This window comes from Trachurus japonicus, chromosome 16 (genome assembly GCF_045865225.1).
Source record: "Trachurus japonicus isolate A0001 chromosome 16, Traja_1.0".
Classification (NCBI taxonomy): Eukaryota; Metazoa; Chordata; class Actinopteri; order Carangiformes; family Carangidae; genus Trachurus; species Trachurus japonicus.
This window is the reverse complement of record NC_140922.1, coordinates 17,617,520-17,632,718: the sequence shown is the minus strand read 5'-3', so window position 1 is coordinate 17,632,718 and position 15,199 is coordinate 17,617,520. Positions and strand designations below refer to the sequence as shown.

General features: G+C 41.1%; 2 protein-coding genes across 3 annotated transcripts; one reads left to right on the top strand and one right to left on the bottom strand.

The window, feature by feature from the left end:
• psmc4 (proteasome 26S subunit, ATPase 4) lies at positions 1–8,593 on the bottom strand. Of its 2 annotated transcripts, none has more exons than XM_085802296.1 (11): positions 8,441–8,593; positions 7,834–7,932; positions 7,059–7,245; positions 3,477–3,623; positions 3,090–3,199; positions 2,792–2,885; positions 2,338–2,505; positions 2,117–2,193; positions 1,310–1,478; positions 617–672; positions 1–472 (listed from the first exon to the last, which is right to left on the bottom strand). In XM_085802296.1, the coding sequence occupies exons 1-11, from the start codon at positions 8,462–8,464 to the stop codon at positions 359–361; spliced, it is 1,245 nt and encodes a 414-aa protein (XP_085658422.1). In that variant the 5' UTR covers positions 8,465–8,593; the 3' UTR covers positions 1–358. The 2 variants fall into 2 exon arrangements, with proteins under 2 accessions (XP_085658422.1, XP_085658421.1); XM_085802295.1 differs by having other exon boundaries at positions 8,540–8,593.
• Positions 8,594–10,263: 1,670 nt separating this feature from the next.
• Positions 10,264–14,920, top strand: LOC146972267 (uncharacterized). The gene is made up of 5 exons (XM_085803338.1): positions 10,264–10,403; positions 11,686–12,048; positions 12,672–12,935; positions 14,365–14,427; positions 14,656–14,920. Exons 1-5 carry the CDS (start codon positions 10,310–10,312, stop codon positions 14,769–14,771), a joined length of 900 nt encoding a protein of 299 aa, XP_085659464.1. The 5' UTR covers positions 10,264–10,309; the 3' UTR covers positions 14,772–14,920.
• Positions 14,921–15,199: the final 279 nt, after the last annotated feature.

The window sequence follows — 15,199 nt, the reverse complement described above, 5'->3', positions numbered from 1 at the left end:
TTTTTCCTTTTTTTATGGAAAACTTTAATGTTTTTTTTTTATAAGTAATGTCTTGGTAAGTGAGTACATATAGATACAAATGTTCTATCCTAGCTACAGTCAGGGCCAGATGTTTGAAGGAACCAGAAGAGTGCCAGTACAAACACTCCACCACGTGGTAGTGCGTCTTCTCAAGGCCGGAGACACAGAGCTTATGTGACGTTAGGCCTTGTGCTGCAGTAAATTTAGACTGAAAATCAATGCAGGTCAGGGACTGCAAATCCACAAAAGACCGACTGTAGATACAGACACGCAGACGTAAATCAATAACAAACTTGTGTGTGTCTGAGCACCTTTTTTTTCTTAATGTATTTTGTGTCTACTTGTAGAACTCGTGCTCCTGCTCGTCTTTCTTGATGACGGTCTTGTAAGCTTTTTCAAAGTCTTTGGCCAGGACGATATACCTATTCTCACGCACTGCCAACATGCCAGCCTGAAACAGCAGAGGAAGAATACAATTTTAGAAAAAGCAACAAATGGATATGTATAATCATATAAAATGTTCCCATTGGTTTTGACTTGCCACTCTAACTGAATAAACAGAAAAATGAAACAGATAATTAAAGCTTTAACTCACCTCCTGGCAGATGGAGTTTATGTCAGCCCCGGAGATCTTGTCTGGTCTGGCAACATCTGTGCATCAATTAAGGACTGAACAACAGAGCAATGCCAAATAGAAGCAAACACACAAAGTAGACACACAGGAATGATGCAGTGCAAGAACACACTAACCTTCCACACTTGTTAACATCTATCTGCTGAATGTCCAATTTTCATTTTGTCTTTTTGATTCCCAGGTTATATTTTGTTTGTCAGATTGAGGGCAACATGAACAGGACAACTACACTGTTGTCAGGAGTCTAGTGGTATCAGCACATAGCTGCTTACAGCTCTTCAAGAGAAGCATCTGACACTCATACATCTGTGTTAAATGTGATGCCAATGCAAACAAGTACACGACTACAAGCCAAACATCACAGGTTGAAGGACAACAGCAAAGAGCAAGGACTAATTTTACACCAAAACAGGATCCGTAGGGCACGGCACACAAACATAGACAGGGAAACCAGGGTCATAAAGAAGAGGAAGAATTTGTATAAATGGGCAAAACTGCATTACGAGAGCAGTAAAGAAAATAATTGATAGTTTCTGATCATCTCCAAGACAGTGCCTGGGCAGAATGAAAGGAAACGTTATATTCTCTCTGCTGTACACACGCACCCACCCACAAACACCACTTAAACACGCTGTTACTGAACAAAAAGGATACAGTCCTCCAGGTCCACCTCCTCAGAGAGGTTCATTTTACTGGTGATGGTGGAGAAAATGAGACGTTTCTGCCTGCGGTCGGGCAGAGGGAACTCAATCTTTCTGTCCAGACGACCAGGACGTAGCAGAGCGGGGTCCAACGTGTCTGCTCTGTTCGTGGCCATGATCACCTAAAGGGGGGGGGTGCAGGGGGTCGGATGTGAAAAGAGATCGTGTGAGCATGATAGTAAATTGTAAACATATCATGACAAGTGGTGTATTTGGTCCTATATAATATGTTTGCGTCTGGTTTAGTGAAGTGAAGGGGGCAGTGGTTTGGCCAATCCTGAAACACTGATCACTCACCAGCTGTTTTAATTTTTTTTTTCTAAATCCCAAACCTTACCTCCCCATGTCACCATTCCATCAATGTTTTGTAAGCAGAAACTTAATGTGTCTTTACAAAACTGCAAATAAGAACAGCACAAACTGAACTGCACCTGCCATTATACTGTTTACTGTTTGGTAATGCACAAACAGCCATCCTCTTCATACGCTCAAAGCTTTGTACAAGTCTGAGCGATACTGCATGTGAAAATAGCTCATGGGCAAAATGTCCATTTAGGGTTTTCAACCATGACAATAAAACCTTGGGGGCACAGTGACAATGGAATAGTGAGTGGATGGTAGGTGGGACTGGGGTTTGTTGGCTGGGATGGTTCACATGGTGCTTTATCAACTGGCGCCACGACAAGTCAGCACAAACCAAGATGCTGCAGTCACAGGGGAAGAACTCAGAGGTTCCAGGGGAATGGTAGACTTGACTTACCTTGACATTGACGTTCTGGTCAAAGCCGTCCATTTGATTGAGCAGCTCAAGTAAGATTCTCTGCACCTCCCTGTCAGCTGCAGAAGAAAACCACAAGGCAAGACTGTGAAATTGAATTTTTTCCACAATGTCTTTGCATTTATGACAGCGTAGTGGTAAAACAAAAGAACGATGATGATGATAAGCTGGGCTTGGTTGCGACAGGTCAAACAGATGTGTACCTCCAGTTTGTGCATCAAAACGCTTGGTGGCGATAGCATCAATCTCATCAATGAAGATGATGGCGGGTGCATTTTCCTTTGCCAGCCTGAAGACGTCACGCACCATACGAGGGCCCTCACCCAAATACTTCTGAACAAACTCAGAGCCCACCACACGGATGAATGCAGCTGGAGATGAAGGGAGAGACAAAGACACATTTTTCTTCTCACAGTTCATAATCCTGTCCTCCTGTAATCCTGTCAGGCTCTAATACAGCACATTTTCTATATATCACTTGTGGTAAGTAGTAGTTTGGGTTGTTTCAAGTTAGAAAGAAGAAGGAAATGGCTAGTGGTTTATTCTGAAGTGTGATATTGTCTTGTTTTATACCAAATTATACTAAATACACAGAAAGTCATGGATGTAATTTATGTGCAGTGCCAAACACACTCGTCTCTGGTAGGGAGCACTTACCTGTAGTATGGTGTGCCACAGCCTTGGCCAACATGGTCTTACCACATCCTGGAGGTCCGTACATAAGGACTCCCCTGGGTGGGTCAATACCAATCTGAGATGGTAAGTAGACAAAAGGTCACTGACAGATCAGTCCTCTTTAACTTCAGCTGCCCGTCACCAGTTACACAAATCACTTGTGCCTGGCCAAATAACAACTTCCTGATCTAGCACAGTTGTCTACATTTTGATTATTACACACATCCATGATGTTTTCCCTCACTCTGCATTAGATCATGCTGCTTTTTGATTATCTGACCTGTTTGTAGAGCTCAAAGTGGGTGAGTGGCAGCTCCACTGCCTCTCTGACTTCCTGTTTCTGGATGTCCATACCACCAATGTCAGCATACATCACATCTGGTTTTTGGTCTGGGAGAAGAACCACAGGAAGAAAGATATTACACATGGAATGCTATTGAATACAAGTAAAATTATTAAAGACACGTTTCTGCTCAGAAAATGGATTCTCGTGCATTTAATGGATAAAATAAAATGGGCCACAGATGGGGAAATTAATGAACTGATTTCCAGATGCGATAACAGTCACGCTGGTTTCCTGTGTTGAGCTTCACGGCACTTAAACGTGTTTACAGAGCCTGCAACCTGAAATCCCCCAGGAGAGAGAGAGAGGCACTGAGTGTTTTACCTGACGTCAGCATCATGATGCTGCTGTCAGCTTCAGGAGGGAGCACATCGACCAGGGCATTGCTGTGCTTGTGCAAGGCCACTGAGGCGTTGGGTTTCAGCAGCTCTCTGTCGATGGTGCTCAGGATGCGCACGTAGTAGTTGGATCCTGAAGGGAGAAACAACGGTGAGTAAATGTGGAGAACACAGGAAACGACCTCATCACGGATTTGTACCTCACACTGAATAATTAAAATTTGACAGCACACAGTACATCTCTTCCCGGTCCTCTGAAAGGCAAAACATAATAACCTATTCAATTTTACAGCTTGTATGCATCATCTGCTGTTTCATTCATTTTTAATCCTCATCCAGGGATTTCCTTTTCCTGGACGAGAATGAGGTGGCAGTGGTACCTGGTCCCCAGTAATAATGCCAGTAATTCTATAGATCAATTAAACACAGAATAACATGTCATGTCTTCATTTATTTACTTTCTTTTGTTTGTAATGACTATGGCTGACATTTAATGAAGACGTAAAATTCAGTACCTCACAAAAATGGAATATTACAAAAAAGACACAATACGGTGGTAATTTTAGCCTATGCTCTCAATACTTGGTTGGGGCTATGTGATTTGAACTAACCTACTGGAAATGGACTTTGGTTTATTGAGATGCACCTGTAAAACTCAAGGATGTGGGACATGGAAAAATCCAGAGACGCTACAAGTGAGAGGCAAATAACCAATCATCTAACAGCTGTGTAGTTTGGTCGCAGCACCGGCGTCTCCAGGTGTTTTTATTGACAACAGGTGAGGAGATTATAAACTAAAAAGGAAACGTTAGCTCGTAGGTGTGGTAACTGTAACTGGTGACTGTTAATAATAATAATAATAATTTTATTTATAGAGCACTTTCCATCAAAGTGCTGTGCAGTTACAGAACATTTAAAAACACGTGAAAACAGACACAACAATAAAACAACAGTTCAAACATGGATGACAGAGAAGGCAAAAACACCTACTCATACGTGACAGTGTACAAGTGGGTCTTAAGCTTAGCTTTGAAAACCTCAACTGAACATGACTGCCTGATGTCCAAGGGTAGACTGTTCCACAAAGTAGGTGCGCGGAAGGAAAAAGCCCGCTCACCTGCTGTCTTTTTATTCACCTTAGGGACACTCAGGTAATCACTCGCCTGGGAGCGCAAAGGTCGTACAGGTACATAAGTGTAAACAAGATCTGACATATAGATCGGAGCAAGACCATTTAAAATTTTATACGTCAACAACAGCACCTTGAAATCGGCTCTAACCCGAACAGGGAGCCAATGAAGAGAGGCCAATACAGGGCTGACATGTTCATAACGGGATGATCCGGTCAGCAAACGGGCTGCTGCATTTTGGACTAACTGCAGACCACGAAGGCTCTTTTTGGGCAGTCCAGATAAAAGTACATTACAATAATCTAACCTTGAAGTTACAAAGGCATGAATAAGAGTCTCTGCGTCTTTCAAAGAAAGGATAGATCTTATCTTAGCGATTTTTCTGAGGTGAAAAAATGCAATTTTAGTCACCTCCTTTAAATGTGACTCAAAAGAGAGGGTCTGGTCAAAGAGCACTCCAAGATTTTTTACCTTGTCCTTGCAGTGAATAACACATTCATCCAGAGATACAGTAAAGTGATCAAACCGGTGGCATAACTTTGCTGGTCCGATAGCTATCATTTCGGTCTTCGCTGCATTAAGCAGCAGAAAGTTTGTTGATAGCCAGGTCCTCACAGTGGCCAAACAGGCTGTAAGTTTATCAGAGCAGGACCCATTTTCTGCAACAACTGGCATATATATTTGCAAATCATCTGCATAACAGTGAAAAACAATTCCAAAGGAACGCATAATCAGACCAAGTGGTGCCAAGTATAATGAGAACAGTAATGGACCAAGGACAGAGCCTTGAGGAACCCCGTACCTAACAGGGCAAGACTCAGAAAATGTATTGTTATAGAGAACACAATGAGATCGATCTGACAGGTAAGATCTTAACCATTTAAGTACCTGGCCTGAGATGCCAAAATAGTTTTCGAGCCTGTCCAGAAGTATATTGTGATCCACAGTATCAAACGCAGCGCTAAGGTCTAACAATAGCAAGACAGATGTTGTCTCTGAATCCAGGGCCAATAATAAATCGTTTACCACTTTTGTGAGTGCTGTTTCTGTAGAGTGATTAGCACGAAAAGCAGACTGTAATGGCTCAAATAGATCATTTGAAGACAGGAACTGTAAAAGTTGGTGTGAAACCACTTTCTCAAAGACTTTGGATAAAAAAGCTAGATTTGAGACTGGTCTATAATTAGCTAAGGAGTTTGCATCCAGATTAGGTTTCTTCAATAAGGGTTTAACAACAGCGGTCTTAAAACATGATGGAAACACTCCAGTGGCTAGCGAGAGATTAAGGATATCTAAAATATATAGACCTAGCGTTGGCCAAAGCTCCTTTACAACCCATGCCGGGAGAGAATCAAGAGGGCAGGTCGTGCTTCTTGCGGCCATAGCAATCTTAGTTAGTGTCGCCAAAGAGGTGGGTTCGAAAACAGAGAGAACTTGTTTTACAGAGCTACATATATTGACAACAGAGTCTGATCCCCCAGCAAGAGAATGCGTTACTCTGGATCTGATGTCCTCGACTCTATTATTAAAATGTTCCATAAAGTCCTGTGCTGAGAGGTCAGTGCTGATGACTAGCTGTCGATCTTGTGTGTTACTGTGCGTCTGCCTCGACTCTGAGCCAGCAGCGGCGTTAATGATGCAGCGGCCGCTCACCATCACTGAAACACTCGATGGAATCTCCGATTAAATACGCTGGCAGTCACTTTGCTGCGTGTCAACCCCCCTCTCACTTTCTCTCCCCGTCCCTGTCTTTCTCCAGCTGTCCTTTCAAAATAAATGCATAAAAAGCCCAGAGAAAAAACAAAAACAAAAGAACAAGACCAACTCATGAGCTGGTGGCGGTGAGAAATATAGTGAAAAACACTGTCATCTTTAACTATTTATTTACTTATCTTCACAGTATATGTTTTTGTGCTTTAAATGCAAACTATTTGAAGAAGGCTTCTGCCGAAACACGTGGGCTGTAACCCACTCAAATGTTTTTTTTCGATATAGCCATTGTATAAATAAAGGCTTTTTATTATTGAAGAAGAGTGCCTTGGATTTTCCTTTTTTTGCAAACTATTTTGCATTCCCTTTCCCTCCTGGAAACATAATGCTGTTGAGAATATATAATAGGTCCCTAGTAACCAAAATAGTCCCTTAACATTGATGTTAAGTTATGAGTTAGTTATGCAAAAACAATCAAAATGCACATGAAACATGTTCTATTTCAGTGCTTATGTGTAAGTATTAGAGGGTATTTCTTTAGATGCTGTAAAGCCAAAGGTGGCTACGTTTTGTTAAGTGCTCACTCTTTGCGAGTACAGCTACCACATACAAAAAATAGATCCATATTCCATATTAACATTACTTGAAATCAAATATGGCAACAAATAATTCATTTCAGTCAGTGAAGATCTTTTGGGGGTGGGGGCAGTTTTTCCCTTCAGTGGTACCTGTAGTGGAGCCAACAATGGCTGTATTCTGGTCAACAGCTTCCAGGAACTGGCCAATAACGAGTGGGATGCTCTGTATCCTCTTCACCTCTTCCTGAGCATGGAGGAACTCTTTCTTCAGGTTCTTCTGCTCATCTTTAATGTACTCCTCCTGCACCTCCAGGAACTCCAGCTCCTGCTGAAGCTTCTGCAAACACAAAACAAAAAGAGAGCAAGAAGTGAGTGTGAGAGGAGTCTGCTGAAGATAAATGTATCAATAAATCTGCTTCTTGGGAGTCATACACAACAATCTCAGGACAAATGAATGTACTGGTGTGTCGTGTGTTGTTAAAAAAAAAAAACTCCAAATAAATACTCTCTGAACTGGATAACACTACGGCTTTCATTTTCATATACTATTGATAGGCGGTTTAGCTGATATGAAGGTACACAGGTAAAGTTGCTGCCTGGAACTTAAGATGGTAGTACCTTTGTGGTCTGTGTGAAATTCATTATCATCACATTAAATGTGCTACTATTCCCATAGTTTTGTCGTTATAATAAGGCTGCATCAACATGATCTTTTACCTAAAAACATAACTTAATCACTGGGAAATCAGCATGAGATGAGATGCTCAAAATCTGACTACTGTCATTTCTAAGACGATTTTGAGCAGTGTATTTGAGCAGACCACTTCCCTCTGTTCCCCATGAAGAAGATGTAAAACATATTTGAAGCCCTTTGGTTTTGTCACACTGAAAAAAAATCCCTAAAATATCTAAGCAAGTGTCAAACCTTGTATCTGCTGTAAAGGTCCTCAAGATCCTCTGGCTCTGGTGCCAGGAAGGACAGACCAGTCTGAGGTCTTGAAGTCAGGATGGCTGGCATCTCCTCCTGTGACGGTGACAACACAAAAACAAGCAATATGAGCAACCAGGATGGGTTGCCGACAAACATCTGCGAGGACGTTGTGTGTATACACCACCCAGCAGCAGAGGGCAGCTAAGAATAAAGGTTTACAGAGACACACTGACAAATAACAACTATTTACTCGACCATTACGTTACCAGGCGCTAGTTTAGCTAGCTAGCTTTGGTTTAGCTAGCTTGCTAATTGTAACGTTAACGATACAGAAAACTAATCCCGGTCCTGATTAAAGCTGTTTACGGCGCTTCTGGTGGGACATTAAAACGTGATCCAAACTACTGACACCAACCTTTGAAGCACACGTTTCATAAAACCCGTTTAGTCCCATTACCCGTGCTGTAGAACCACCGTGCTAATGCTAGCAGCTAACTCGCATGACATAGCAAATGCACCGAGAACAGAGAATGAATTGGCAGGTTTGAGTTTCACCGTAATTAACGAGCCAGCGGACGAAAAAGGACCAGGACAAACTCACGTGGAAACCAACGCTCGATAACATCACATTTACAAACGCCTTGCACAAAAAACTGTCAGTTTAAACTGCAAAACAGAAAACAATCTCATTGGTTCATACCGGGCTCTTTTCTACGGCTACGATATCCTCCATGTTGGAAATTACCAACCGACTGACGTTTTCACGTAATACGTTGCCGAAAGGTTGTATGGGTAATGTAGTTCGCTGCAGGGGACTGTTATTTTGTAACACTACCTAGATAAAATCATGGGTCTATAACATGGATGTATGAAACATCCATGTTATAGACCATGAAAGTTGATGTATCCATGGTCTATAATACATCCATGGTTAAAATACGGCTAAAACAGGGGTCTTCAACGTTTTTTTTAGGCCAAGGACACCGAAACTGACGGAGAATTGGAGCCCTTAAAGAAAAAATGTATTAAACTCAGTCCAGTATGGGCCTATAAACACCTTATTGTGTATTCAATACTAAACTATTCAAATAATACACAGGTTCATATAGGCCTATTCATGTTTTTTTCTGAACGTCGTGTACAACGTAGGCTACAGTGACCAGATACCAATGCCAGTATCAATTACCACGTTTACATGATCTTTTTAAAGCGGAATTAACTTTAATTCAGAATTAAATGATTTTAATTTGGAATTAACTCTCTCATGTAAACGGGGCAAATATGTCTGTCAACTGCATGATAACCATGCAGACAAGCTATTCAAATTGACGTTTTTATTTGAAACATAATATAAAACATTGTCTAATCAACCAAAAATTGCCCTGCAAACCCTGTAGCACATCCACAGATCTCCTGTTGAAGACAGGGGAAGCAGTTTCTAGTGAAGCTTCTAAGTCATCTGAGGAGGAAACCACATTAAACATAGACTTCAATCTATTAGGCTATAGAAATTAACCACATCCTGTTTACATCATCATTGTTAGCTGTTAATGAATGTTATAAATATGGAAGGAGTGCTATAATGTTTTGTTGTTGATGTTGTTGTTGTTGTTTGTTTGTTCTTTTCTTTTCTTTTTATATAAAAATTTTAAAAGCTATAACAAAGTACATGCCTAGTCAAGTCAAGCGTGGGTTTCATGAGAATTGTATGTGTGGCGTGCAGGAAATCCATCCTGGGGGTGGCGGACGGGGTGGGGGGGCAGACGGGGCTTCACACCTCTGCAAAGCCCATGAGAGACGAGCAGAGGCTGTCACACAGTCACAACAATTTCCATTCAGGGCTGTGTGTGTGTACCACTGTGTGTGTCAAGTCCATTGCCCATTACGTACATCTGCATCTGAGCAGATGGTGGTTAGAGGGTGTCAGGATAATTTAGTCATCCATCTATCTTGCAGTTGAAAAACAAGGTTTAGTGACACACCAGGATTGTTGACTCATAATGACCCTGCTTTTGGAAGTTTTATCCTTTCACATTGTTTTCAGCAGTTATGAAGCACCTATACCTAATTAACTGGGACATGAGTGGGGATTGTTTTGCAATTTTTTTCTTTTCTCTCTGCACTAAAAACTTCAACAGTTAAGAATCACTTCCTTCCTGCTCTGCACTTTCACTTTGCTGTGATTTTTCAGGATAGATAGGCTCTAAAATGTAATATCTGCCATGTTTTATCCAAAATAAAATCTTAAGTTCTCTTTTTAGAAGTTGAGTAATGCTGTCGTTGCACCATTAAAACAATGATAATATGGGAGGAAGCATTTGAATGTTTCAGATTTGTTTACATCTGAAAGACTGAGGGGAGCGGCATCTGCCTGTTTACAAGGAAGTAGTGTGGCACGTGCGTGTATACTACATATGTCCCCACTCAGGGAGGAACGGTTATCTTTTTAATGCATATTTAGTCAAGAGACATGTTCAAGATCATTTTCTCTGAGTTGCATCACATTTTCATTTTGATGAAATGGGACTGGACGACGTGGATGCTGCTCTACTTCATGGTCTCAGGTAAAATTGGAACAGTTTTAATTTGTATGTGTGTTTTGGGGAAGGGATGCTGAACTGTTGCTGAAATGTAGGCCTATATATTATGTGACTCCCTGTATTCAATCTAAAGTGTTTGGCAAACTCTAAACAGCCTACATTTTTGTTGGCAGTTCTCATTTATTTGTGAGATTCACTTTTTAGTATACAATATTTGCTGTTGTGTTTCTTTCAGATCACATCTTTAGAGGTTTTTTTATTTTCTGTGAAATTGACACATTTATATCTGTGGTGTATTTTAAAAGTCTACCGGTTAGATGAGATGTCCTCATGCAGATGCTGTGCACTTTAGCAAAGCATCCTTACCTATAGATTTACCTAACGTTACTGTTGTTTTTTGTTCATTTGTATATCACATTTCAAACCGTACATCATGTGTTTCTTCTTGAGAGTACCAGTGCGTAGGGGACTCAAGAAGTTCTTGTTCAGACTTAGTAATTAAAATTTACTGGACATGACTGATGAAAATGTTAGGGAAAGAGTGTGGTTCTGTTATGTTTTTTTTGTTTTTTTTCTGTGGCATTTGTGTTTTTTTGTTTTAAGCATCTTCTTTTGTCTGTCTTTTGTCTTTTGTCTGTCATTAGAAACTTAATTCAATCGGTTTACATTACTCAAATATAAAAACTGAAATCAAAATGCTGATTTAAAGTGTGGAAGCGTGCAACAGTGTGGAGACAGACAGGAAACAAGGGTGAAAGAGGAGTTTGACATCAAAGTTTCTCTGGCCTGATTTGGTACAAACCTTAACCACTAAGCTATGTGGACAACCCAACTGTGTGTGTGTGTGTGTGTGTGTGTGTGTGTGTGTGTGTGTGTGTGTGTGTGTGTGTGTGTGTGTGTGTGTTAATCACATTACTAGCACATTTTAAGTACAATTTCTGTGGCCTCAAAATGTTTGGTTTCCTTTACAGCAGGTTGCCCTATGGCATAGCTACAGTACCCTTACCAAAGTGCAACTGTGAGATGTTCAGACAGACAAGAACATGTTTCTAAGTAAATTTCTTTACGTCTTTCTTTAACGTGGGTGGCTCTGCCTGAGTTGGTCAAAAGTCCCCACCACAAACTTAAATGGAACTCAAATGAAACCCCGAGGCCGACTGGTGGAGCCTGCCTGTTTTGATAGGACCCATCATAAACGTAATTTACGTATAAAGCATTCTGCAGTTTCAGTTATTTTCCATGACCCCATGGTAAAACAAACACTCACCAGGTGTACTCCTGTGTTATTTTCACATGTCTTTTTCAGGTACTGTCTCCCTGGTCTCAGTTCATCAGCCACCTGTCCTTGCCACACCTCTGGGCAAAAACGCCACCATGCAGTGTCAGCTCCAGGTTTCCCCTGATGAGACGTTGCAGTCTGTGCCGGTTCTGTACTGGACCCACTTCACAGAAGACCAAAAAAATCCAAGACTGACTCCCAACCCCTCTCCAACATATGAGGGACGTGTAGATATTCTGGCCAAAAACCCAAACTCTACAAACAAGTCGATACTTCTCAGAAATGTCCAGTGGGCCGACAGTGGGAAGTACGAGTGCAAACTCTCCCTCAGGACAAAGAAGAACAACAGTTTTAGGGAGAAGGGGAATGGAACTTTACTGGTTGTTTATGGTAAATACAACCTTTTTAAAAAAAAAAAAAAATTTGTTTTGTTTCCTTATTATAAGGAGGGAGAGAGAGACAGTAAAGTCAGTTAGCCTCAAAACCTTTTTGGCCTCTATGTCTCCCTAGCTATCTCAGGTCTCTGTGGACTTTTATGTGTTAACTTCTTTCTAACTAAGAGCTGGTTGACCATGGTCCAAGTCTAATAATCATGTTTATTATTAAAGGGAATTGAGATTATATATATGCGGTTTTAAATATGAAGTGAGAATTTAGATTTTGGATCGTTTACGTTTACATTTTAAGTCAGCAGGCTATTGTTGACTTGCACGAGAAACAGGAAGGAAGGAAAACAATAGAAAGATGCATTTCTGCTTCTTGTGTTTGGTCTTTCAGATGTAGGACGTCACCCAGAACAGATCGTTTCTTCTTTTTTACCTCACAGTTATAGCCAAAAACAACTACAATGAAAATTCTTGTGAATCTGACACTGACAAACAACAACAAAAAAAAGAACAAATCAGTTTCCACCCACTGACACATTTGCGATAGCGCTGAGACCTTTAACACAAATGCTTGTGAGCGTGTTGTGCTTTTATGTGCTGTTTACACACCTGTGCATCTCATTTCAGACACAATGACCTTTAACCTCACGGGACACAACAACTCTCTGCTCCGGTGTGAGGTAAACGTGTCCTGGCAGCCTGGATTTGTTTTGTCCATACTTCACGATGGATGCAAAGTGCCGGCGGGTAACTCCGGAGACGCCGAAGCAGCTCTGCCCTTCAGAACACTGTCTCAGAACATTTCTCTGACGGGCGGAGGAGAATATGAGTGTCAGCTTCACTTGGATAAAGAGCTGATAACAAACCGCAGCCTCCTCTACTCTCTGCCTGGTAATTATCTCCAACATCAGCTAAGATCTTGTCTTCAAATGTGTGAAGTATGTGATGCGTTACCTATATTACTGTAACAGGTCATGTTGACTACTATTGCACACATTTTAGGCCACACATATTATTTTAATTAGTAGATTTTAAGATGCTGATTAGAAATGACAACAACTACAACAATAATAATAATTCATATGTACACATGCTGCTTACATTTCCAAGAAGGATCAATTCACTGCAACCTAAGAAAACACACCCAAAGACACAAACGTGCCGCAAATTCAGAAAACAACTTCAGTGATATGACAACAGGAGTTGCAAAAACTCACCTGCAAACACACAAACACACACTAAAATAGCATTCAACAGAAGTGTTTTTGCAAACACAAAAAAGTGATGGACCTGGCTATGGACTAATGCTAAGCCAGAAAATGGGGGGTCATTATGTTCCCTCAGCCCTATGTTCCCACATTTCTAACTTTTGTTGTCACTGAAAATTAGGCCCTATGTTCCCACAGCCCTTTGGTCCCACCATTGGTTGGGTTTAGGCAATGAAGAAAGGAGTTGGTTAAGTTTAGTAAAAAGACCAGGTAGAGGCTAGACAGGCCAGATAGATAGAGAGAGTCCAGTGGGAACATAGGGCTGAGGGAACATAGGCACGCTCCCGCTAATGGTGCAATGAAGCAAGCAAGTGACACTGACGTAAAAATGAACAAACAAACTGATCATACTTTCAACTAACAGGTAGACAGTTTCATGACCTTCAAGTCAAGAAGCATGAAACAAAAGTGTGCCAAACGGTTCATCGCTTCTTTCTTTTTTTTTACATTTCCGTTGAAAGTTTTTTTTCATGCGCTGTTGATGGAGTTGTTTTCTGAATTTGTTGTGCATTCGTGTCTTTGCATGTGTTTTCATAAACTACAGTGAATCGAGCTCTCTGGCCCTCTGCATCAAGAGCTATTCAACACATGAACCAATAAATATTTTACACAAATCCTCAAGCTGAACATCTGCTGCTGTAGAAACATGTTTATTTGCTGAGACACATTCACACACACACACACACACACACACACAGAAAATGAGTGAAATGATGCATGCAGCCGTGATCAGAGGTCCAATCCTCTAACTGATAAACAAAGAAGCTATTTTATCTCCTTCAGTGATACACTGGACCTTCCTTTACTAAACAAATTGAGAAAATGCCATCCCACAATTCCTTATTGAACCAACATTTAGTTCATGCTGATACACACATACAACAGGCTGCCTCATAAAATCTTCTTTGCAGAAGAAGTTTTAAGGATAAACCTGATTTTAAAGCTGCACTAAGCAGCCAGTTCAAAATGCTTGTTGCCCTTTGTTGCAATACTGTATCAACATTAAAGTTACGTGTTTAAGAGTGGTTTGACCTAAACATTTTTCCCCTCAGCGGCTGGAGAAGGTGGAGATGGTAGAAACAATGTTTCGACAACATGTCCAACAGTCGTCTCTGGTGAGTCTGTGAGTCAGCAAACGCTCTCATGCTGCTTCTGCTGTCTGGGAAAAATGTTTCCATACTTTGCTCGTAAAGCATCGACAAGACATTTGTAGTGGTATTCGCCACACAAATGGTTTGTAGTGTCATTGCTCTTGGTGAACTTGGATTTACAGGAGAAAGGATGCAGTAAAGCCAACAGTGCATCAATGTGTGATTTAATGGAACTGGTTTTGTGTTTCCCAGGTCCGGGTGTGGTGGTGTTCCCTGAGCCGTGGCTCCTTTATGTTGCTCTCCTTCTGGTTCCCATCACCATCCTGCTGGGCCTGGTAACCGTCATGCTGCTGCAGGTGCTGAGTTGATCAATATCTGGCTATGGAGGTGTTTCTCCATCTTCTAGATCAAAACATCATAAACAGAGACAATCAGTGTCAGTCAGTTTACGTTAAAAGACATGACTGCAGCAGGTTCTGCCCTGACAGATATTGTATTTACATCCTGATTCCTTAAAGCTCTATGAGATCATTTTGGTCTCATAATCCCTCAGAATCTTAAACCCAGTAAATAGTTTCATGCTGCACTCTGTCTGTCACCAAGTCGCAAGTCTCCCTGCAAGTCTCCCTGCATGGTGCTTTTTGGCATTTGTCAAAGTTTTGGACTTTTTGGCACATCATACTGCAACAGTCATGCAGCTTTTCATTAACCTTCAGGAGGAACAGCATTATCCATTTGATCCCTGCTCACAAAACAGTTTGTAAATGGTTAAATGGTTTTAGAGCAGTGAGACGCT